Source organism: Microtus oregoni, unplaced genomic scaffold (genome assembly GCF_018167655.1).
Source record: "Microtus oregoni isolate MIOR12 unplaced genomic scaffold, Mior012 000018F_ref0000195, whole genome shotgun sequence".
In the NCBI taxonomy this organism is placed as follows: Eukaryota; Metazoa; Chordata; class Mammalia; order Rodentia; family Cricetidae; genus Microtus; species Microtus oregoni.
The window spans coordinates 5,680,096-5,706,158 of record NW_024543077.1 but is presented as its reverse complement, the minus strand read 5'-3'; the positions used below and the strand labels follow the sequence as shown (position 1 = coordinate 5,706,158).

Genomic DNA, 26,063 nt, shown 5'->3' with positions numbered 1-26,063 from the left:
GGTGCTGCACACTTCCTACACAGGTGCACACTATCACACCTGGCTCTTCAGATGCTCCTACTACAGGTGCACACTATCACACCTGGCTCCTCAGGTGTTCCTATTACAGGTACACACTTCCTACACAGGTGCACACTATCACACCTGGCTCCTCAGGTGTTCCTATTACAGGTGCACACTTCCTGCACAGGTACACACTATCACACATGGCTCCTCAGGTGTTCCTATTACAGGTGCAAACTTCCTGCACAGGTGCACACTATCACACCTGGCTCCTCAGGTGTTCCTATTACAGGTGCAAACTTCCTGCACAGGTGCACACTATCACACCTGGCTCCTCAGGTGTTCCTATTACAGGTACACACTTCCTGCACAGGTACACACTATCACACCTGGCTCCTCAGGTGTTCTTATTACAGGTGCACACTTCCTGCACAGGTACACACTATCACACCTGACTCCTCAGGTGCTCCTATGAATACAGTTGTTTCTCTTATGTAAAAAATGAACTAGACCAATTACTTCTGGGTCTGTGTGCACTTGTTCATGCATGTGTGTATTTGTTCATGTGCGGGTATGCATGTGTGTACTTGTCCACGTGTGGGTATGCGTGTGTGTACTTGTCCATGTGTGGGTGTGCGTGTGTGTACTTGTCCACGTGTGGGTGTGCGTGTGCATACTTGTCCACGTGTGGGTGTGCGTGTGCATACTTGTCCACGTGTGGGTGTGCGTGTGCGTACTTGTCCACGTGTGGGTGTGCGTGTGCATACTTGTCCACGTGTGGGTGTGCGTGTGCGTGCTTGTCCACGTGTGGGTGTGCGTGTGCGTGCTTGTCCACGTGTGGGTGTGCGTGTGCGTGCTTGTCCACGTGTGGGTGTGCGTGTGTGTGCTTGTCCACGTGTGGGTGTGCGTGGGTGTGCTTGTCCACGTGTGGGTGTGTGTGGGTGTGCTTGTCCACGTGTGGGTGTGCGTGGGTGTGCTTGTCCACGTGTGGGTGTGCGTGTGTGTGCTTGTCCACGTGTGGGTGTGCGTGTGTGTACTTGTCCACGTGTAGGTGTGCAAGTACTTGTCCACGTGTGGGTATGCGTGTATGTATTTGTCCACGTGTGGGTATGCATGTGTGTACTTGTCCACGTGTGGGTGTGCGTGTGTGTACTTGTCCACGTGTGGGTATGCATGTGTGTACTTGTTCATGTGTGGGTGTGCATGTGTGTACTTGTCCACGTGTGGGTATGTATGTGTGTACTTACTTGTTCATGCGTAGGTATGCATGTGTGCACTTGTTCGTGCATGGGTATGCATGTGTGTGCTTGTTCATCTGTGGGTATGTATGTATGTATTTGCTCATGCGTGGGTATGCATGTGTGTACTTGTTCATGCGTAGGTATGCATGTGTGGACTTGTTTGTGCGTGGGTATGCATGTGTGTGCTTGTTCATCTGTGGGTATGTATGTGTGTACTTGCCCATGCGTAGGTATGCATGTGTGTACAGAGTTCGACAGCATGTTTTAGTTGCTGAACCGAGCTCACCAATCAGCTACATTGTCTGGCCTGGGAGCCCCAGGGATCCTTTTGTCCCCATCCCCCCAACACTGGATTCTAGGTCCACATTACCCTACCCAGTCTTTGACAGGGGTTCTGAGGACCCACTCAGGGCCTTCTGCTCGGCGAGGCATCGGCTCAGCCCCTCCGCTTCTCTCAGTAATAACACAGGCACTAGCAGGAACCCAATTCTAACACAATCAAAGTGAAAACCGAAGACACCCTGGCTCCATGAAAGGATATTTCAGAATTAATAACATTTAAATATCACAAAATTATAACAAATTTTTAAAGGAACAACAATTTGCTACACTTGCCTGCACACATACTGCACTCTGAATTGCAAGATTAAGAGCAATTTTCTCTTCACGGCAAATAAAAAGACATTCCTTTCTTACAGTCATTATAATCATGTTCATATCAGTCACTGGTGTCCAGTCTCTGTAAAGTCAGGCCACAGGTTGAAGGACCCAGGGGTGGAGACCATCTTGTGCCCTATGAGAACCGTAGGTCCATAGAACAAGTCCACTGTGCCAAGGGTTCCTGAGCAAGAGTCTAATTCCTTTCCAACACTGTGTTCAATGCACTAGTAGACAGTTGTCGGGGTGTAGCTTAGTGGTGGAGCACTTGCTGAACAAGTTCAAGACCCAGGCTTCCATTCCCAGCAACACAGAGACACAAATGCACACATGAACACAATGAATGCAGATGACTCTTAGAGCTTTTGTTAAACCTAAACGCCAGTTATTAGACAGCCTTGGTTGAGTGTGAAGGCAGTGAGCAGCTGTGCCCAAACAGTGGTGCAGTCACAACAGAACCATGAAGACCACTCCTTCCCTTCCTCCCCTCTCCCCTCCTTCCCATCCTCAGTTTGTTTACTCAACACAAGGGACGCATTTTCATTAACACTTCTGCATTGAACCGAGTGCCAAGGACTTTGGTTGTTAAGTCCTTTAGAACAAAAGAAAATGGACCTTAGAACTTGAAGACCAAATGAACTACAGCAGCTTTAAAGTAAAAGACCGGCTGCGTTTCGGGACCCTTGGGAGGAAGCGCTGCCCAACGGCTTCCTGTGAGCACATGTACAGAAGACATGGGGACACCAGACTGCAGAAGAGGGGACACCAGACTGTAGAAGACATGGGGACACCAGACTGTAGAAGACATGGGGACACCAGACTGTAGAAGACATGGGGACACCAGACTGTAGAAGACATGGGGACACCAGACTGTAGAAGAGGGGACACCAGACTGTAGAAGAGGGGACACCAGACTGCAGAAGACATGGGGACACCAGACTGCAGAAGACATGGGGACACCAGACTGCAGAAGACATGGGGACACCAGACTGCAGAAGACATGGGGACACCAGACTGCAGAAGAGGGGACACCAGACTGTAGAAGAGGGGACACCAGACTGCAGAAGAGGGGACAGTCCAGTCGAACGCAGGGCGGAGTGGGAAAAGGAAAGAAAACTCCTTACCAGGGGTATCACTTCCTTCAAGAAACAAAACTCGCTCTCCCAGGGGCCCTAGATACATACACTTTAATGCCAACTGTAGTTTTTTTGAAATAGAATGTAGGAATATTTGCCTGCAAATGCTTTGAATCTGGAGTCCTGACTTGTCCCAAGAGAAGGGAGTTTGTGACAGCCTGATGTTAGAATTTTACCAGATGATCCTCAAAATGCACAGGCCTGATCTGTCTCCTCGCCCCCACTCCTCAACCCCTGCTGTGTCCAAAACTAGAAAGTAGCCTGTTTGGGGCTGTGTCTGAGAAAAGATGATATGAAAACAGTTAACAGCACTGGCACAAAGCTTATTTCTAATTCAGAGTAAGGATTCTATATTCTAGGACAGGCATGTTGAGGGAGTACTGTGAAAATGTCCAGGACAGAAACAAGGTCTTTGACGTTAGCAATGACCTGTTTGTTCTGGAACATAGGCTCCATCTTTATGTGCTCATTTCTTTGTTCTTGAGAGTTGTGTTATTTTGTTCTGTGTTATTTTCTTCTAATTACTCAGCATCCAGCTAATCAAATACATATGAATTCCCACCACTTGCCAAACTCAACCAGATGTTTTAAAAACGTTGGCAGAAATTACTTGGCTTGGTGCTATTCAAGAATAGGCTCTCACCGCGAGTGCACTAAACGGGGGAAGATTATTTTCTAGGCGTTTTACAGCTCATCCATCACCTAGGAAGCTGTCATATGTTCCTGTGTTTTCCTGCACTACGGCCTTAAATTTGATACACTTTCCTTATTTATCCAGCACCCCTCTTTCTGCAGCACTCAGTAAGAACAAAAAATGTACACCAGAAAAATGCGTTTTTATTGGGACATTCAGAGCACTGGGCAGAAGTCACATGGTGCCAACACCTCCTGCAAGCCTTCCCCAATGCCCCAGAAAAACAATTTTTAAAGACTAGCTTAAAAGTGACGTTTTCAAGTACAATATCACACGTCGATCTACGCAATCCAGGAAAGGCTTTGTCTGAATAACGGTGTGTTTCATATTATTGCATTTCTTCACATGTTCAATAGAGAGACACACTAAGGAAAAACCTCCCAAGGCAGAAATCTTCTGCACAGAACTAGTGAGGAAGAAGGCACTTTCCTTGCTGAGTACATAATTACACCAGCATGTGATACAAATCCCAACCACACTGACTGCAAAGTCAGAAAGACATTGTTTTTAATCACATAGTTTACCTGGTAGCTCAGCGTCTATGCGAACAATACACACAGGCTTCTCCACAACAAGGTAGTGTGCAGCTAGAAGCAAGGCCCCAGCGAAGTTAGTTCCCCGTCATCATTCTAGCCTTGAGATAAAGAGCGCTTCCTCCCTTGATGGTTCTGTCCAGGTTTCAGGAGTTCCAGACAGTTCACAGACAGGAGAAAACACTTAGATGCACGGGTCCTGGAGAGAAAGCTGTGGCAGGAACACTGAGCCTCTTAGCAAACCCGTGTTTGCCCTTATGGCCCGTAAAGCACGTAAAGCACGTAAGGCACGTAAGGCAAGTCCAGCACAGCGTGTGCGCTTGTGCAGTTAGTTCCCTTGCTCACTGGTTAACGTTCTCTGCTTCTAGCTGCCTTTTTAGGGCTCACACATCTAGAAGAGCTTGACTTATCAAACAACAGCCTACAGAACTTCGACTATGGGGTGCTGGAAGATCTGTATTTTCTGAAACTCCTGTGGCTCAGAGACAACCCTTGGAGATGCGACTACAGTATCCACTACCTGTACTACTGGCTCAAGCACCACTATAACGTCCATTACAGCGGTCTGGAGTGCAAGACGCCCGAAGAGTACAAAGGTTGGTCTGTGGGGAAATACGTTCGGAGCTACTACGAGGAATGCCCCAAAGACAAGCTGCCGGCGTACCCTGAAGCCTTTGACCAGGACACAGAAGACGACGAATGGGAAAAACTCCACCGAGAGCACACAGCCAAGAAGCACCGAGTGAGAATCACCATCGTGGGATAGCTGGGACTAGCGGCACCGAGCTGGGCTGGCATCAGAAACCATGTTTACATTTTCATCGGCTGTGACTGCTTAGACAGGTTATCCAGCTACAGAGGCTCCCTTTGACTACTTCCTAACTGTTATTACGTTGTGTGATCTTAGTAATATGGGGAAATCTGCATCCTGCTTCTCCACCCTCCTGTGGGCAGACTCTAATCACAGGATCCCACCGTGGCCCAGGACGGCTGGTGCAGGCCTGCAACCCCAACCCTCAAGCTGAAGTAGGAGGATCATGATGCCAACCTGGGCTACATAGCCAGAAACAGTGTCAAAAGAACCAAACTATCCCGGCTAATGATACAAGGGACTTGGGTCTTAATATGTCATTAGAATTTCATAGTGTCTTGCATATGTTTTTGATGGCTTTTTGAAATAAAAGTTAAAAAAATTAAGTTTCATTTTTACATGTCTTTCTGTAACTCCTTATACAATCCGAAAAATGATCAAATATGAACAGTAACAATGAATTGTCTCTCCTTCCTCCTGTCAATCTCTGCTGGGTTTTGTTGTTGTTGTTTGTTTGTTTGTTGCTTTTTTTTTTTTTTGGTTTTCCAAGACAGCCTGCCCCAGAACTAGCCCTTGTAGACCAGGCTGTCCTTGAACTCCCAGAGATCCACCGCCTCTGACTACCCAGTGCTGGGATTAAAGGCGCGTGCCACCACCACCCCACTGACCTCTGCTGTTATTGATGCTTAAGGCAACTCAAGCTTTAAGTATTTTGGATTCCTGTATGCTCTAAAGTAAGGTGCTGGCAAACCCTGAATGAAGTACCGTGTCCTGGGGTTCCTCCCACACACAATGTATTTGCATTTCTCTATCAAGACACTGGGTACAAAGCTTAGGAACTGGTCACCTCATTTCTTGTACAAGTGCCCATGCATGAAAGGCAATCTATTATACATAGTACCGAGTACTGTCTAGAGAGTCTCCAGATTCTGAGCACTGTGCTGAACACATCTCAGAATCTCCATGTAACTCACAGGATTCCCCCTGGGGACCATAATGTTACTGACCCTACAAAGAGGAGAAACCCACAGCTCAGGGAGCCAGAGAACCTGGACAAAGCCATACGGCTGGGAGGGGCAGAGCCATGAAAACCTTTTCTACTGCGCAGGGAAACAGTCCTTGCCATTGGCCACCTGCATCAGAATTTCCAGAACCAGCCCCTGCCCCTGCCCCTGCTCCTGCCCTGCCCTGCCTCCTGCTCCCTCCACCCTCACTCCCACCCCTGCCCCAGGAACACCAAAGAGGAGCTGGCGAGAGAGACGTTTGAATCTACGTTAATATGCACAGGAAATCAGAACATAGAAAAGCAGAGGAAGAGCCGGCAGTGCTGCTCAGGGTATCTGTGTGGACTGTGAAAATCCGGACACCGCACTGAATTTACCTGTGGTTTGGATATGGGAAATTCAAACCTCCCCTTTACACACTGGGAGTCATTAAAGACAGGGTTTGCTTTACAGTGCCGTCCAAGAGACACGATGGGTTTATTCATCATTTTCCACAAGCCTCCAGAGAGAGCAGTAAGGATCTGGTGTCAGAGAAGCCAGGTGCTACCTCAGTGAGGGCAGGAGGGTTAGCTCTAGTCACAGAGGATTGAGTAGGAGTCGGAAAAGGGTCCAAACTGTTCCCTGCCTCAAGTTTTTGGAGGCTAGTTGGGGATTTTATTGGTTGACTTTTATACCCATCATCCCCTGGGATGTATTTGGAAATAGGCTCTGGAACACATTATGATTAAGGAATTAGTCTTGCTGTCCCGGAGCTATGAGAGCTGGAGGCTGGTACTGCGCAGAGCCTTAACTGAAGTCGTGTTTCTGAAAGCGTAGGTTTGCTCATCCCAGACAGAGCTTCAAGGAAGCACAGTCAGTCCTCTGCCAGCACGTGCTTCCTGGACGGTGCCTGTAGACTGGCGCCAGTGAAAATATGATAATTCTGAGGTATACATATTTGAGAACACATGCTTATCGCTTCAGCATTTGGATAAAGTTATGTTTTAAAAATCTTTCTTCTAGACTGAAGGTTCTCTAAGTATTTTCAGTTACTTGGGGAAGACAGTTAGCACTGTGTAGTTCCTTTACTTCATTCCCCAACACTTCCATCTGAGCTATTCTTCTGCTCCGACATATGAGTCTGCTTGCCTGAATTCCATACAAGTGCTCCACCGTCTGCCTTTAAAATGTCTTAAGATCCCACCTCACAGTTCATGTTCCTTGGGCTTTTCCTTTCTGCGGGACGCTGCCGGGCCAGGCAGCCAAGTGGCTCAAAAGTTCTGCCAATATTTATCTTCCATCTTAAAATCAGCAAACCAAACCTCTGGCCAGAAATATGTGTAATTCTATACACACCAGTACAAGACAAGAACGGGGAACAGAAACACTTTGTCTTTAATGCACTCAAGCTTACAAGAATAAAAACTGGTTTTACTAAATCATTGGTGACAAATTAAAAATATCCCAACAGTTGAGACAGGTTGCTTCCTTAAAAATAATATAAAGATTTGGTCAGATTATCTACTTAATTATTGCTATGATGAAGATATTCGGCCAAGGATCACTATATTTTAAAAATAAACAGAAAAACTAAAAATCTTAAATTAAGAAAACATGTTTGAACTATTTTGATCCCAAAACAAGCATCGGTTTCATATATTCTAGTCATCATATATGTCATTATTTGATATACTGAACACATAGTCAATACACCCATTGCATAGGAGAGAATTTGGCCCATGGATTTTCATTATTTGAAGATCTCTGGACTCTACGCAATCATAACAATGTAGCTCACTTACACTGCTCAGTGGGCCTGTCCTAAACACCAGGAAGCCTTCACATGGAAGTAAGGTTCAAAAATCAGGAGAGAATATAGCTATGTCCACGTTTAAAAAGAAGACATATGAATAAAGGAAAGGACAGTCACACCCTGGGATAGAGCATTACACGACACACTGGAAAATGAACCATCATCTGAAACACACAAAGTACTAAAAGTCAACAATAAGGAAATGGGCCCCAAACGTTGACAGAGCTAGTGGGGGGGGGAGGGGGTACCTGCCTGCTATTCCAGTACTCAAGAGGCAGAGGCAAGAGATCACCAGGTCAAGGCCAGCCAGGGCTGTGCAGCAAGATCCAGTCTCCAAAAGTCAAAACATGAACAAATCTTAATGGATGAGAGTGTGAGCACACGAAAGGAGCCTAAGACACCAAGGAAATGTGAGAACAGCAGTGGGGTGCCAATGCATGCCTGCGAGAAGGACCAAAGTGGGGTGCCATTGCACACCTACAAGAAGGACCAAAGTGGGGTGTCATTGCACACCTACAAGAAGGACCAAAGTGGGGTGTCATTGCACACCTACAAGAAGGACCAAAGTGGGGTGTCATTGCATACCTGCGAGAAGGACCAAAGTGGGGTGCCATTGCACACCTACAAGAAGGACCAAAGTGAGGTGTCATTGCACACCTAAAGAAGAACCAAAGTAGGGTGCCATTGCACACCTACAAGAAGGACCAAAGTGGGGTGCCATTGCACACCTGCGAGAAGAACCAAAGTGGGGTGTCATTGCACACCTACAAGAAGGACCAAAGTGGGGTGCTATTGTACACCTGCGAGAAGGACCAAAGTGGGGTGCCATTGCACACCTACAAGAAGGACCAAAGTGGGGTGCTATTGTACACCTGCGAGAAGGACCAAAGTGGGGTGTCATTGCACACCTACAAAAAGGACCAAAGTGGGGTGCCATTGCACACCTACAAGAAAGACCAAAGTGGGGTGTCATTGCACACCTACAAGAAGGACCAAAGTGGGGTGTCATTGCATACCTGCGAGAAGGACCAAAGTGGGGTACCATTGCACACCTGCGAGAAGAACCAAAGTGGGGTGTCATTGCACACCTACAAGAAGGACCAAAGTGGGGTGCCATTGCACACCTACAAGAAGGACCAAAGTGGGGTGCCATTGCATACCTGCAAGAAGACCAAAGTGGGGTGCCATTGCACACCTACGAGAAGGACCAAAGTGGGGTGCCATTGCACACCTACGAGAAGGACCAAAGTGGGGTGTCATTGCACACCTACAAGAAGAACCAAAGTGGGGTGCCATTGCATACCTGCGAGAAGAACCAAAGTGGGGTGCCATTGCATACCCACAAGGAGGACCAAAGTGGGGTGCCATTGCACACCTACGAGAAGGACCAAAGTGGGGTGTCATTGCATACCTGCGAGAAGGACCAAAGTGGGGTACCATTGCACACCTGCGAGAAGAACCAAAGTGGGGTGTCATTGCACACCTACAAGAAGGACCAAAGTGGGGTGCCATTGCACACCTACAAGAAGGACCAAAGTGGGGTGCCATTGCATACCTGCGAGAAGACCAAAGTGGGGTGCCATTGCACACCTACGAGAAGGACCAAAGTGGGGTGTCATTGCATACCTACAAGGAGGACCAAAGTGGGGTGCTATTGTACACCTGCGAGAAGGACCAAAGTGGGGTGTCATTGCACACCTACAAGAAGGACCAAAGTGAAGTATCATTGCACACCTACAAGAAGGACCAAAGTGGGGTGTCATTACACACCTACAAGAAGGACCAAAGTGGGGTGTCATTGCACACCTACAAGAAGGACCAAAGTGGGGTGTCATTGCACACCTACAAGAAGGACCAAAGTGGGGTGCCACTGCACACCTGCGAGGAGGGTCAAAGTGGGGTGCCACTGCACACCTGCGAGAAAGACCACAGGCCAGGACAGTGATGGCACCGAGTGTGAATAACAGAGACTCTTGTTCACTATCAGGAATGCAGAGAGCTGCCATCCTGGAAAACTGTTTAGTGGATTCTTTCTGCATTAAATATACTCCTGCTATATAAATACCAATTATCCTTCTTAACACCTAACCAAAAGAGCTGAAAACATTTAGTTTAGCTCAATATTTCTCAACGGCCGGTTTATGAAGGTCTGATTTCCAGCCTGTGGCACCACCAGGGGTCGACAGAACCTCCAGACTAAAACCCAGACACCATGAGGGAAAAATAAACATGTTCTTTTTATTCTCCTCATGAATTCTGTCTTGGCAGCAGAAAACTACCATGACTGATGTCTACAACAACAGTAAGCACTTCATGTATGTCTATACAGACGTAACATGGTATGAAGCTTGAAGACATTATGCTAAATGAGTCGTCACCAAACTGCAACTAACCTGTTATTCCTCTCACACTGAGTCCTGAGTCAGCACAACCACAGAGACAGAAAGCAGTAGTCAGAGGAGCTCGGGAAGGGAAGAAGTGGGGGTCGGGGATTTAATGGGTGATAAGATCCAGCTTTCTGTGACAGAATAGTTCTAGAGACAGATGGCCGTCTGCACAATGTGAGGACACTGAATTCCACAGACTGACACATATGGGGTTAAAATGGCGATTTATACGCTATGGGAAACTTTAAGAAGAGAAAAAAAAAGAGGCAGAAATTGGTTGTTTGACACAATTGACAAAATCAACAACATATAAACTAGTCTGACCAAAAAAAACACAAACAAGAAACTAAGATTACTAAAAATGAGAAACAGAACTTGTTACTGCCAACTTTACAGAAATAAAAAGTATTATGGATAATACTAACAGTTATACCCCAGCTACAGGAAGTGCTATCAACAGTTATACCCCAACAAGAGGAAGTACTATCAACAGCTATACCCAACTACAGGAAGTGCTATCAACAGTTATACCCAACTACAGGAAGTGCTATCAACAGTTATACCCCAACAAGAGGAAGTACTATCAACAGCTATACCCAACTACAGGAAGTGCTATCAACAGTTATACCCCAACAAGAGGAAGTACTATCAACAGCTATACCCAACTACAGGAAGTGCTATCAACAGTTATTTCCCAACTACAGGAAGTGCTATCAACAGTTATTTCCCAACTACAGGAAGTGCTATCAACAGTTATACCCCAACAAGAGGAAGTACTATCAACAGCTATACCCAACTACAGGAAGTGCTATCAACAGTTATACCCCAACAAGAGGAAGTACTATCAACAGCTATACCCAACTACAGGAAGTGCTATCAACAGTTATTTCCCAACAAGAGGAAGTGCTATCAACAGTTATACCCAACTACAGGAAGTGCTATCAACAGTTATTTCCCAACTACAGGAAGTGCTATCAACAGTTATACCCAACTACAGGAAGTGCTATCAACAGTTATTTCCCAACTACAGGAAGTGCTATCAACAGTTATTTCCCAACTACAGGAAGTGCTATCAACAGTTATTTCCCAACTACAGGAAGTGCTATCAACAGTTATTTCCCAACAAGAGGAAGTGCTATCAACAGCTATACCCAACTACAGGAAGTGCTATCAACAGTTATTTCCCAACTACAGGAAGTGCTATCAACAGTTATACCCAAGTACAGGAAGTGCTATCAACAGTTATTTCCCAGCTACAGGAAGTGCTATCAAGTTATTTCCCAACTACAGGAAGTGCTATCAACAGTTATTTCCCAGCTACAGGAAGTGCTATCAACAGTTATACCCAAGTACAGGAAGTGCTATCAACAGCTGTACCCCAGCTACAGGAACTGCTATCAACAGCTATACCCAACTACAGGAAGTGCTATCAACAGTTATTTCCCAGCTACAGGAAGTGCTATCAACAGCTATACCCAACTACAGGAAGTGCTATCAGCAGCTGTACCCCAGCTACAGGAAGTGTTATCCACAGTTATTTCCCAACTACAAGAAGTGCTATCAATAGCTGTACCCCGACTACAGAATTTTCAGGCATTCAACTATCAAAACTGACTCAGGAAATAAAATCTAACTAAACAAATAAAATCTGTAGTAAACAAAGACTAAACTGAAATAAACAATGGGTGCCTCTGACAGAGACGAGCCCAGAACAGATTCTATCAGACATTTAAAGGATCAGTCACGTGGGACAGAAGGGACAACCGGAGCAGCAAGCCAACCAATCCCTTGAGCACGCTGACTCTGAACCCAGAGTCAGTGAGAGAAACACACCTTGAATGAGACCCGGACCAGGAAAGAAACGTCTTTACCCTGAACCCAGGACTAAAGACACTGTGCCCTGACTCTGAAACTAGAGTCAAAGGAACAGACTTTGTCCCCAGAACCAGGGCCACTGAAAGAAATGTGCCCTGGTCCTAAGATTAGGGCCAAAAAGCTAAAAAGGACTAGTGAAAGAAACAGTTTGGCCATAAAGTTAGAGGGGAGGGGGAGGGGGAGGGGGAGGGGGAGGGGAGAGGGAGAGAGGAGAGAGGAGAGAGAGGAAGGAGAGAGGAGAGAGAGCGGGAGGGAGGGAGGGAGGGAGGGAGGGAGGGATTGCCCTGAAGTCCTTCTTTAATGCCAGTATATCCAACAAGGACACCAAATAGATATCACAAGAAAGATAACAAGAGACTAATATTCCTTTTTAAAAAAACATGCAAACACCCTTAAGAAAATGCTAGGCAACAAAATACAGAGGTATATTAAAAGGACAGGACGTGACGTATGAAAAAGATTGGTCATAGAGAAGCAGCTGTGGGGAGGGCATGAGCACAGACACAGACTAACCAGGAAGTAGGAAGGGATCATCGGGCATGAGATGACGGGGTAAATATGATCAAAATATATAACGCTTGCATGAAGTGCTATCATGTGTAATTGGCATGTGGTAATAAAAACAGTAAGAATTAAAATCTATAGCGGCGACATCCTATCTTTGTTGTAACCAGTCTACCTTATTTCTCCACTATTATCTTTAGTAAATGCCTTGATTTATGACTCTCTTTGGCTCGATGACTATAAAAAGTTCAGGTAACAATTGCAGGGAACATGTTATTCGGGGCAGCTCACACCTGTGCTCCTGGGCCACAGTCGTTCTGATTTGATCAAAAATAAGCCAGCTTTTATTCCTTCGGCATGTAAAAGAACAGAAATGCAGAGAAGGTTCAATACACAAACACCACTTGGTGCGATCTGTGCCATATTAACAGAGAGGGAGGTGGGAAGCCAGTGATGAATGTAAGACATCTGATAAAGACCCGGCACACTTACGAGGAAGGAAACTGTACTGCAGGATATCAGAGAACTCCCTCAATCTGATCCAGAACACTGGGGGCGGGCACACCAGCAGATAATGTCTTACTTGTTAGGAAAATCTGAAACTTTTCTCTGAGAACCAGGAACAAAACAGAACTGTGAGCCTCTAGAGTTCCATTCTCCTCAGAAAGTCAGTCCAGTGTCCACTACTGCTGCCGTCAAAACCATAAGTCAAACTGGAACTTTAAATATTACTGTCTGAGCTCGCTTTCTTTATTCAAGAATTACAGATTTAGTAAAGAGTATATTTTTGATGTGTATTTCTTTCTTTGTGGGGAGGATTTCTCTTTGAAGCTCTGGCTGTCCTAGAACTATCTCAGTAGACCAGGCTGGCCTTGAACTCACAGAGGTCCGCCCCTGCCTCTGCCTCCCAGTGTTAAAGGCTTGCGCCACCACCACCAAGGTCAATGTGTATTTCTTATGTATGCATGTGCCGGAGATGGCAAAGCATAGCCCCCTCCATGTGTGGTTTCTGAGATGCAGAAAGTAACTCCCTCCAGGCAACCCAGGGCAGTTAAAGGAGCGTGTTACTTGAGGGCGAGGGAGAAAACACCTATGTGCCCCGAGGATCACTTCCATGGCATCTGCATACGCACTTGACAATGTTACAGATGATTCTGGTCATAGCAATTCTACTAGTGCACTTGTTCTTTGTGTTCTTTTTCTCCTTCCACACCAGTGGCTTCTGAAAACATGGATGTGCTGTATGATAGTATGAGTCCTCCTGACCTGACAGAGCGGGCAGGTATCGAAGCTGTAAACAGGTTATGAGAAAAAAACCTGACTGATGAAAGAATTGGGGAAACACAGAAATTGTTCTTTGCCTGATTATAAAACTTGGCAAAAGAATTATACTGAAACAGAAAGGAACTTGGCTATGATGAATGAAGTTTCTGAGAACTAGGACTTTTAGGGTTGACTGCCTATGTCCTTATAAATCAAAAATGGAATTCTGAGGAACAACAATGGGAAGGAGACGGCAATGGAGTGAAACTGTAACTGCGGGCAGTTAGCCTCTGAGGTGAAAGCCTCAGAAGTTGTTTATGATTAACTCAGCCAAGAGTTAAGAATATAGTGGTTGGTATGGGGCTTGGGAGCTAGGAAAATATCACGATGAATGATGTTTTGATTTCAAAGACTCCTTGTACTTCCTGTGAACTGCTCTGCCCGTGTGATGATTAACTTGTAGCAACAATAAAGAATCGTTTTCCTGGTGTAAAATTCACAATAAAAGACTGAAGCTCGGGGCAGAAGAGAACCTGCCCTGCAGCTGATAGCCTGTCAGCGTGCATCAGAATTCTGTTCGTGCGCTCACTTCGCCTTCCAGACATCCCAGATTTGAGACCCGCTTCTCTGCTGAGGCTGGTCCCTGACATGTATGTATACATATGTATACATAGATGTATGCGGAGGGATATAAAGAAACAGAAACAGAGTCAAAGAGAGTAAGGCTTATAATTACTTTATCTACCTTTAAGTCTGCAAAAGTCAGCCACTATGGAAATCAATATGGAGGTTTCTCAGAAAACTGGGAATCAGTCTACCTCAAGACCCAGCTATACCAATCGGGCATATATCCAAAAACTGCCCAACACACCACAAGGACACTGGCTCAAATATGTTCCTAGCAGCTTTATTTGTAATATCCAGAATCTGGAAACAACCTAGATGCCCCTCACCTGAACAGTGGATAAAGAAACTGTGGTCCATCTACATAATGGAGTACTGATCAGCTGTAAAAATCAATGGCATTATGAAATTTGCAGGCAAATGGATGGAACTAGAAAAAAATCATCCTGAGTGAGGTAACCTGGGCCCAGAAAGACAAACACAGCATGTACTCACTTATTAGGGAATATTAGCTGTAAAGTAAAGGATAACTATGCTACCATCCACAGACCCAGCAAGGGTAAGTAGCAAGGAGGGTCCATGGGGAAAATACATGGATCTCCCTGGGAGGGAAAAACAGGAGAGATCTCCAGGGTGGACTGGCGAGGGTGGGCATGGGAACTCGGGGGATAGGGCTGGGATGTGACGAGGGAGATCACTGAAAGAGAAGGCCGGAAAGGGGGACTTTTATGTTACTCTATGCATATGTCCTTAAAATTGCGGCTGTCTCAAAATAAGAATTAAGGTATATGTATACTATTTTTCTCACTGAAATCTTCATATAAATCTCTGTTCTCTACAGGGTATAAATGTGTATGTGTGTCACTCTGTAACTTGATCTTCCTTCTTATACTGTTATACTTTTCAAAATAAGATGTTAAATGTGTATATGGAATTTTCCCATTGTCTGGAATCAGTTGGCTAAATACTTTTAATATCCATTGTTTCCTCTGGGAATACATATGGTGAGTAAAAAAGAGAATCTCAGAGAACACATGGGTCAAAGACAAACAGCACAGCGGAAGCACAAAGTGGACTTGGAAAACTGGAAATAACCTTAATACTCTCAACAAGAAAGCAAGTGAGTAAAGTATGGCTTGTCTACCACACAAAGATTATTTTACAGTCAGTGAAAAGAATTTAGTAAATCTATGTTCAGTGACACAGAAAAATTCCCAAGACAAAGGAAAATGCAAACAGCATGATCTTCTTTATGCTGCAAAATAAACCTGTCCTTAAAACCTTTGGGGCTAACAGTGAGAAAATGGGAGCCAGAGGAATGCAATGTCAACCTGCTGGTTTATAAATCTTCCATATGTCAATGTCATCTTAGAAAGATGAGAGAGTGGGGGCCTTTAAATAAGTGAGCGAGCAGCTGGAGGAGGTGAAGGGTGCAGCTAATGCCTGGTGTCAGACTTCATTAAATGAGAATATATTCTTATGGATTCCAGGCAAAAGAAAAGAGCAACAGGAAGATGCACAGAGGACCACTTCCCAGAGCACGCAATCCAGCACCACCCAAGTCTCCCCTTAGCATTTTTCTCACTTTACTGGACACGTCGGAGCAGGCGGCCCCGGGAGAGACACTTACTGACAGCCTTCAGGGTTTTTGTTCGGAAGTGACACCCTCGGAAGTTCAGGCACAGCACGGTTAGACGCCACTTTTGCAAAGTAGTCACCACACACTTATCGGCGATGTTTTTCGATGTGGAAAAATCAATCTAGAAAGGATAAATAAAAAGCATTAAGAGATAAAATCTATTTCAAACAAAACTTCTAAAGCACCAAATACTAGAAGCTCTCCATGGCATCGTTTCCAAACAGCCAAAGAGACTAAAGGCTGGAGTTCTCCAATACACTGATCTCACAAAATAAGGACTAAACTTGCAAACGTACTTCCAAAAGGGCTGGGTTTGACCAGAGGAAACTCTGAACACGTGTTTTCAAGCTGGGGGTCGAGCCCTCTGTCATTGGACCATATACCCATGTCCATGCAGCTCAGTGCCTCTGTGAGGTAAAACAGTGAGACTTCATACCTCAAGAAGCTGGGAGAGCTCAGAAAATTTATAGCAGCAAGTATTCTTTAATTCCATATACTTCTGTGATTGTCCATCAATCCAGTATTTGCCCTGACCCGTGAGAACTTGCAATCACATGCATATATAAAAGAATGAGGAGCAGAGATTTAAGAGCAAAAGGTGACGACCTTATGTCTTCAATGAGACTGGAGGAATAACCGGAGAAACTGCATGCGGCAGAACACTGGACAGGGCAGAAGAACATTCTACAGCAAACTAGCACCTAAACCATCACAGCCCAACTGTGCTACTCTCTAACTCAGTTCAGGGACAAAATTCCTTACCTAGGAATTTCAGGATAAACTGTTTTCATGAACATTACTTGATACCGTTCTTTTGATGAGAGATGTTTCTCAGAACTCGGGATTCCACTTTAAAACCTGGAGAGCGGGGTCCTGTGCCACAGTTAGGGGCAGGTGGCAGGTGAGCGGTTTGCTCACTAATGTTTAGTAGTAAGGTGCACACCTGTGGTCAACCACATTATGGTTTGAGTTCTAACCCAGGTGCTTACTAACTCATTTTTCTCCCCTGGACTCGGTGGCCAGGCCCTAGGTACGAAATCTGTTCAACTCTCTTACAGAAGCTGAAGAGCGAGCCAGGTGCAAGCAGCTGTACACAGGAGTCAGCTCCGTGCCCACGCACCCCACCAGGCCACCACCCAGTCCCGATGATTATGTGACAGCTGTTTGGGAAAACTCAAAGAGAAAAGCGAATACAAATGCTCTGGAGGATTAAAAAAGTAGCACAGACAATATTAAAGAGTGACCCTGCATTAGCCTGGCAGGAACTGGAAAAGGCCGGCACTTTCGCCCAGAGTCCAGCGTGTTCTTGGGTTCTCCCTCCTCTGCATTCTCCGTCAGTGTTCAAGCGTGGCACAGGAGTCTGTATAAACGCCTGTTCCCAACAGTTCTGCATGCCCAAGGAAAGGCCTTCTCTGTGTCAGAACTAGCCTTACAGTTAGGAGGTGGCCATTACAGCCCATATGCTCTAAAAGTGCCCCCTGCCCCAGCGATGGAGAGATGGTTTAGCAGTTAACAGCACTTGCTGCTACCCCTGCCTCAGCGATGAAGAGATGGTTTAACAGTTAAGAGTACTTGCTGCTCGTCCAGAGGAGCTGGGTTCATTCCCAGGACCCACACAGTGGCTCACAACCTTCTGTAACTCCAATCACAAAGGATATAATGCCTTCTTCCTGCAGGCAAAAATACCCATACACATAAAATAACTATAAAACTAATAATAAAGAAAAAATTTTCTTTTTTTTTTTCCAGACCGGGGATGGGGTGGGTGTTATGTAGCTCTGGCTGTCCTGGAACTCACAGAGATTTACCAACCTGCCTCCTGAGTGCTGGCGTCAAAGATATGCACCGTCATGTCGAGCTCAAATTTTTCCTTCTTAAAAGTTTTCTTCCTCACAGTCAAGAGCTCAACATAGAGTCTGTGCTCATCGGCAGAAACAAGAACACAAATAAAGAAACAAAAATGAGAGGCACCTTATCCAACAAAATGGGGCTTTGCTTCAATCTGAAAATAATGTCCGACGTACATGTCCTGCCACTTAAATTTTAAAGCACAGATGCATCTCTTAAGATACTGTTATTGTCTATTTTTACCTCTTCCTCCAGGTTTGTGCTGACAAACGCCACAACAAACCAAAAACACAAACAAGAAGCATTTATGGCTGGTGGTCACAGAGAAGGGAGAGGAGCATGAATAACGCAGTATTTCCACGGGGCTTTCCAGGAGCCCGTTCCCGTCTGCCTCTGAGGAAAACCACGCCTTCCGGCACGTCTACTTACAGCACTCCACAGGAAGCCCCTGTGTGTCAGTGCCATCCAGGAACGGTTCACCTGACCGCACGTGATCGTCTCTCTAAAGCTGAGGTACGAGAAAATCTAAACGTAGAGAAAAGAGACATCGTTTTGAGTGATCTATGAATTTTGGTGTAGATCTTCCACTGTGTGTGTTAGTAATGACATCATCGTCCATATACCGGAAAAGTGGACATTTAAGGGCTAGAGTTGTATCCCAAGGGAGGAATTTTATCTCAAGTCCAAGAATTCACCAGTGATGTAATGTCATCCCTTTCTGAAGATGTGCTGTGTGCCACATGTCTTTTGTTCTTTGTTCTTTCTTTCTTCTGGTTTGATCTGAGACAGTATCTCACTGTGCAGCTCTGCTTAGCCACGGGCTCTGCTCGTACAATGGACTGAACAGAGCCCTGTATGGAACTCTATAACACAGTCTTCATCTTAGTTCACAGTATTCTGACTGTGGAACTGCAAAGTATGTATAAGGAGTTGGAAATACGGTCAAGTGTTTCTTCAAATTGATACCTGTAAGGAAATAATGAGAAGATGGATCTATTCGCTAAGATGCACTGGGTTTTCCTAAAGCTGTGGTATCTTGGGAAAACTCAATAAACCCATCTGGTTTCTATCTCTGGAAAAACAGTAGACTGGAAAAAAATACTCTTTGTACAAAACATCAATGTATACTAAAGCAAATTTTAAACACAACTTGATTTTTTTTTTAAGTAGAGTCTTGAGGCCCCGAATCTGCATAACCCCAGACTGACAGCTATCTGGAGAGGCAGTAGGGAAGGAGACCCCCTTTCATAACAGACGAGTTCCGTGAGTCTACACAGGCACGGGAGAGGCTTACCAAGCTTACAACGGACGTGCACACACTAGGCACTATAGTGCCATTGCAATAAAAGAAGTAAAATTGAAGCCACTCAACGAATTGGTGAGCAAGAATCAACTACCATGTCTATTAGAACCAGGTATGGATACATCTGAAATTTATGACCTCTGCCGCTGGACTTGATACGTTAGCATGTGACGGTGGTCCCAACTGAAGATAGCCCTGAGGTATCTTTCAGAAAGAAATCATGTTTTCCCAGCCTTATACGACCGCCACACATTAAACCCAAAGGAGATGAAAAGCTAACCAAAAACTGTCGAATGTGAGGAGGAAAAAAACCAACAAAGGTGAACAGAAAGGTGGTAAATACAGGGAGGATGACATTCTTGAGAAGGATATTACAAAAAAAAAGACTTAACAGGAGCTGGAGGGGCGCATCAGTGGCCGAGAGCCCTGGCTGCTCTTCCAGTTCAGTTCAGTTCCCAGCACCCACATCAGGCAGCTCACAGTTGTAACTGCAGCTCATGGAGGGTCCACACTCTGGCCTCTGTGAGCATGACCATATGTTTACACACACACACACACACACACACACACACACTAAATAAACCTTAAAAAATAAAATTCATGTGAGTTAAAAACATAACTACTGAAAATAAAAATTCAATAGGTGAGTTAAAACAGTGGAAAATAAGAATATGTGTCTGACAAAATTAGAATAAAACACAAACAGATTAGAAAATAAAAAATAAAGGAGGCTAGAAGATACATTATATAGCATGAAAAAGTCTAACATACATCTTTATAGAATTCCAGGAGCAAATGGAAAAAAGTAAACTCCAAAAATAAGCACAGAGTAAAATGTTCTAGGAAGAAAGCCTGACAGTGTAATGGAACTACAAACAGCCGAAAGCAACAGCAACAACAACATGCAATGTCACCAGGGATACAGGGAAGTCATGACTGCAGGACCCTGAGACAGCTGGCTGGTCACATCACATCCCGTCGGAAGCAGTGGAGGTGGTCAACTAGCTTTCTCCTCTTCATACAGGACCAAGCAGAGGGACGAGCACCCACCCCCCACTTTGATGGGGCCTCCTTGCCCCTACTGACCTCAACATAATCCCTCACTTCAGCAGCTGAACAAACCCTCCCTGGCCTGCATGAAGACACATGTCTTTGAAGGGATCCCAGATCCTGGGCATTAGTACTGATTGTTGTAGAGTTCCACAAAACAGGGACCAAGTCAATGTCATCAATCATCAATGTCAGGGGCCACCAGCAGGTTGGTTTCATCCAACAGTGACTGTTACACATTCTAAAGCAAAGTTTCAGTTGGCCCCACTTAGAGCCTCCAACAGAGAATATCTGAAAAATACTGGAATCTAACAGGGGCTGGGGGTGAGACACAAACAGATAGCCATGAGCAAAGAATCTAGCAAGTATACCGCTAAACACACTAGCCTGCAAACAGACAGACGCTTAATATTAATTACAAACTATTTGGCCTATTGCTCAGGCTTATTGCTCACTAGCTCCTATTTTTAAATTAACCCATTTCTATTATTCTATGTATTGTCAAGGGGCTCGTGGCAACAGCAACAACACAGCCATATCTAAATGGATCTTACCCACCATGCAGATGGCCAAGTCTTGCATAACTGATTTGGACAGCCACCGAAAACCTATACTTTGCCTTGTTGTTTACACAGTAAAGAAGCTATTCCAATAGAATTGCTTAATGCCTTTCCCAATGTGTGTGCCTTTGACCCTTTTCCCGGTGTGAAAGGAGTCACTCGTTTATTCATTAGCTCATCTCACCTCTTAGTGCCTAGTTCACAGTGGCATATCTCGTTAATTCCATATGAAGTTGCCCAAAGATATTTGAAAGGGGGGGGAGCTCCATATTTCAGTGTGGAATAAGCATTTCAGACCTACACTTTACCACTTTCTCGTAAGGAATGGGGCTACCATTACATAACATATAAGGAATTTTCAGATGTTCATACGCAATAACCCTCAGAAACACTAGAAATTAATTCCACATGCGACACTGGCTGTTGCCAAGTTAGCTCCCGGGAAGTGTCATGGGGGTGAGGCTCTAGACTTTCCAACTCATTCCACAGATAAGCGCCAGCTGGGTTATTATTTTATGTGAACCAGAAAAGTGACCAGGAAGGCACAGAGAGAAAGAGGCGTTTCCAGAAAACTGTACACCCCTGAATTCAGTCTGTGAGGCAGGAGGCTATCGACCCTGTTGGCATCTCAAAGCCCACTCTGTTCCTGAGGAGTAGGTGGGGGTGCGGCTCTCAGGCGAGAGAAGCCAGCGCCCGGGGAGACAGAAGGGGACCAGGCGCTGCGTGGGCCAAGGGGAGGCTATAGAGGCAACGGCGAGAGGCAGCGGCGAGAGGCAGGGGAAGGTCTGAGACCGTCTGAGCCTGCGGTCCTCTCCTCCCCGCCGAGACTTACGTGGAGAGGAGTGGGGCTCCCAGAAGACAACTTCAGGATGGACAGTGTGTAGGATGCAGGCAGCACGCGGAAGCACCGGAAGTACAAGGAAGCACCGGAAGTACACCGGACAACTGACCTCAAGTGGCACAAGCAGGGTCAGAGGTCAGCTTTCTGTGGAGAGAGCCCTCTGAGTCGGGAGCTCTGAGTACTCCTGACATAGGAAAGAATGGGTGGTGCTCCTGAGGACTAATTCTCTTCTCCCACACTCTGGACTAGCTTGGTATGGGGTAACCGCGCGTGAGTTCCACACGGGACCAGCAAGAAGAGCTGGGGAGGGCTGAGCAGAGCCCCCATGCGCTGACACTGCAGAAGGACGGCAGGACAGATGCCCCCCCCCCCCCCCGCCGTGCCAGAGCCCCTCCCCAATGTGAGTAGCACAGCCTGGGAGAAGTATTGCTAGTGAGAGACAAACAAATCCCGACACAACTGGCGTTGTGGATGGTAAAACACACAGCGTAAATCTTCAAAATCAGGCGTAATTCATCTCGGAATGAAAGGACTTCTGTTGGGCACCGGCAAACAACGATAGCAATGTCTCCTTGGTGCAGCGCTGTCTGCCATAGTTTGCTTTCCCTTGCTGTCGCACCATGACCAAAGGTCCTTTAGGGGAGTTTAATCATGTCATAGACCATTGCTGAGGGAAGCCACGGCAGAGACCATGGGGGGCGGGGGGGTACCGCTAACTGACTTGCACCCCATAGTTTGCTCAGTCCGCTTTCTTGCAGCCCGCACACTTGCCTACAGACAGTCCCTCCATAAACACTCCTTCTTCTCAGATGAATTTAGCTTGTGCCCAGCGACAAACCAACCAGCGTGGTGTGCGCCAACAAGTGTGCACCCGGCAAGTCGTTCTACAAGAGCCAACATTCAGGTTACTCACAAACTGGATCCAGTCACTGACTGAGGAGGTGGCCTATGAATGGAATTAGTTGTCAGAAGGAACTTGTATAAAATAGAGGCTCTTTGCTGTCAGCAAAAAACTTAAAGGGAAACTGTTATGACCAGATCTGCAAAGTCCCCCCAAAACCAACAAGGACACCGAGTCCTGTACGTAAAAGCAAAGAGTCTTTATTTTATACAAGTTTTCAAACTTGGTCTCTCTGTTTGTCCAGTGTATTGGGGTGATCAGAGAGCCCCGAGCTCAGTTAGGGTTGGGTTTTTTATAGTAGCAAAGCTGGGGGTGAGGGATTTCTAAGATTCAGGACCTCTGATTGGCTGACATTTGTCTAGGGGTGTTCTTATGGATGTGTGCTGGCAGTGATCCTACCTACAACCGCTGGAACAGTAGGAATTTAGGATCTTGGGGAATTTAGGATCTTGGGTGGTGCTTGGGTAATTTCAGTCTATGGTCCTTCCTGCAACCAGGTATTGCTTCAGGGTAAACTACTGAGACTCCAGGCCTCCATTAAACTTACTGATGTTTGAGTTCTACACTGGCAGGTGATAATGGTTGAAAGTTAAGAACTTCCTTTGAATGGTCTGCTTCTATTAAGCTTATCATGGCTGACTCTTACAGAAAACACAGAAAAACTCCTTTTTTTGATGGAAAAAAAGCAAAATGTAACAAAACATTAAACTGTCAGTTTGGGCCCATGGCCTGCCAGACACCACAGCCTGGATTACAATGATGATAAGGGATCCTGTGTTCCTGCCCCTTTCTGGAGTCATTAGGTGGCCCTGGGCAAAGGCAGCATTGGGAGTGTGTGTGTGTGTGTGTGTGTGTGTGTGTGATGGACCAAGGTGTCAAGGTCCAAGCACAGAGAGGAGACTCCTATGAGTGTCCCTTTGGAGACTGTGTAATGTCAATAGCTACATTCCAACGGAAGGAGGTGGGGTCACCCTAGATTTTACCTTTTTTTTTTTTAATTTTTTTTCACCCAAGATTTTAAGGGCATTGTATGGTAGTTTGAAAGGAAATAGCCCCCAAAAGAAGTGGCACTATGAGGAGGTGTGGTCTTATTGGAGAAAAGGTGTCATTGTCGAGGCAGGCTTTTAGGTCTCATATACGCTCAAGTCATGCCCAGAGAGTCAGCTCACTTCCTGTTGCCTTTGGATCAAGACATAGGGCTCTCAGCTCCAGCACCGTGTCTGTGTACATGCTGCATTGCTTCCTGCCATGACAATTATGGAATAAACCTCTGAACTGAAAGTAAGTCACCCAATTAAATGTCTTCTTTATAAGAATTTCCATGGTCATGGTGTCTCTTCACAGCAAAATAAACCCTAAGACAGTCAGGGACAGGAGCAATGGTGACACACTCACCCTAAGACACCAGGGATAGGAACTATAGTGACACACTCACCCTAAGACACCAGGGACAGGAACGATAGTGACACACTGTAATGAGCATGGAAACAGATTCCTCTGAATGAATAAATAAAGGGGCATCTGTAGTGTAGATGGAACAGGAAATTTATAGAATAAGAATGAATGCAACTTGGTGTAATGTAAAAGCATTTCTTCTTGTGTGTGGTGTGGAAAATTACTAAGGTGAAATATTAAGAGAACATTTTGCCCACTTGAAGGCTGCCACCCCCATCTGGCCCTGCCAGATGGGGAGAATGCACCCAGCAACCTTGGTAACGAAGTAATCTTGCCACACAAAAGGGAGCCCCACCCTTCTGTGGCCAGTCAATACTGATAACCTAGGACATCTGGTTATCAGAAGAATCAAACAAGAGGCAGTTTCAAACTGGCATAAAAAGAGAGGGCAGAAATAGGGCAATTATCTCAGTTCTTATGATGGCCTGAATAAATTAAGCCTCGAAGAGAGAGATCCTCCAAACCTGCCTCCCAAAAAGCAGAAATATTTAATGGCTTGCCTAAACATTTAATGCTCTGTCTCCCAAGTACAGAGCTTCATCTCCCAAAAGCAGACATTTAACGCCTTGCATCCCGAATGCAAAGCCTCATTTCCTGAGAGTGAACATCGAAGGTCTGTCTCCTGAGAACAGACAAGACACTCTGCCTTCCCTAGCACAGGCAGAATGCTTTGCCTTCCAAGACCAGGCCACAGACTACGCTGTCAAGAATTGATGTAGCACCTGATACCAGCCTAAGAGCAGGACATCGAACACCTTATCTCTGATGGAGGAAAGTCATTGGTTAATTAATAAAGAAACTGCTTGGCCTGATAGGTTAGAACATAGGCAGGTGGAGTAAACATAACAGAATGCTGGGAGGAAGAAGGCAGTGAGGTAAGACGCCTCAGTCAGACACCATGCCTCTCATCTCCAGGGCAGACGCGATGAAGCAAGCTGCCAGGTCAGACATGCTGAATCTTTCCCGGTAAGACTGGTGCTACACAGATTATTAGAAATGGGTTAAAAGCAAGATATGAGAGTTAGCCAGAAAGAGACTAGAGCTAATGGTCCAAGCAGTGTTTATAAGAATACAGTTTGTGTGTTGTTATTTGAGGCATAAGCTAGCTAGGCGGCCAGGAGCTGGGTGGCAGGAACACAGCCCACAGCTCCTATCAACATATCTCCCAAGCGCAGACTACAGGGTCAAGAGTTGAGCCTCGCTGTCCAGCCCCCAGTACTGTCAAGCATCCAGCTTGAAGAAATTCAAAAAGTCCTTTTTTAAGCTGAAGAATACCAGGTCATATGATGCTATTTAATGCGTGTTAAGAGATATCTTATAGATGAGTGATAAATTGTATTAAGTTTAAGAAGTGTTTTATAGATAATGGATAAGTTGTGTTAAGTTTAAGAAGTGTTTTATAGGTAATGGATAAGTTGTATTAAGTTTAAAATGGAATGTTAAGAGATATCTTATAGATAAGTGATAAGTTGTGTTAAGGTTAAGTAGTGTTTTATAGGTAATGGATAAGTTAGATTAAGGTTATGAATTGGTTTTGTGTATTAGGATTAGTAGGATTAATAATTGTGATATTGAATTGCCTGTGTGTTGCCCATTATCAATCCCCCATGCCTATTAAGATTGTAACCCCCATTGATGCATTGGATATTGATGTTGCTAGTAAAGAATCATTATAAAGACAATTCTCTTGCTTGGTCTGGTTACTCATCGCTCTCTGGGGAGAAGGGCACAGGATCCTCATAGGTACTACTTGCAAAGAACCTGGAGCTGAAGATGAGACTGGTACTTAGATGCAACATGAATCACGTTGTATGAACGTCTGCTCTGGCTGAGACACGACATGAATCACGTTGTATGAACGTCTGCTCTGGCTGAGACACGACATAAATCACGTTGTATGAACGTCTGCTCTGGCTGAGACGTGACATGAATCACGTCACAC

At 45.4% G+C, this 26,063-nt stretch overlaps 2 protein-coding genes across 2 annotated transcripts in view; one reads left to right on the top strand and one right to left on the bottom strand.

Moving 5' to 3' along the window:
- Positions 1-5,369, top strand: part of LOC121458989 (leucine-rich repeat-containing protein 17-like) — a 32,565-nt gene extending 27,196 nt beyond the window's left edge. Inside the window, exon 4 of the mRNA XM_041668448.1 lies at positions 4,633-5,369. Within this exon, the coding sequence (XP_041524382.1) occupies positions 4,633-5,030 (398 nt within the window). The 3' untranslated portion in view covers positions 5,031-5,369. The remainder of the gene's footprint in view (positions 1-4,632) is intronic.
- LOC121458647 (dynein regulatory complex subunit 6-like) overlaps positions 1-26,063 on the bottom strand; it is a 169,199-nt gene that overhangs the window by 91,104 nt on the left and 52,032 nt on the right. Inside the window, exons 8-9 of the mRNA XM_041667951.1 lie at positions 18,441-18,536; positions 16,155-16,284 (exon numbers count right to left, since the gene is read on the bottom strand). Coding sequence (XP_041523885.1) covers positions 16,155-16,284; positions 18,441-18,536 — 226 coding nt within the window. The remainder of the gene's footprint in view (positions 1-16,154; positions 16,285-18,440; positions 18,537-26,063) is intronic.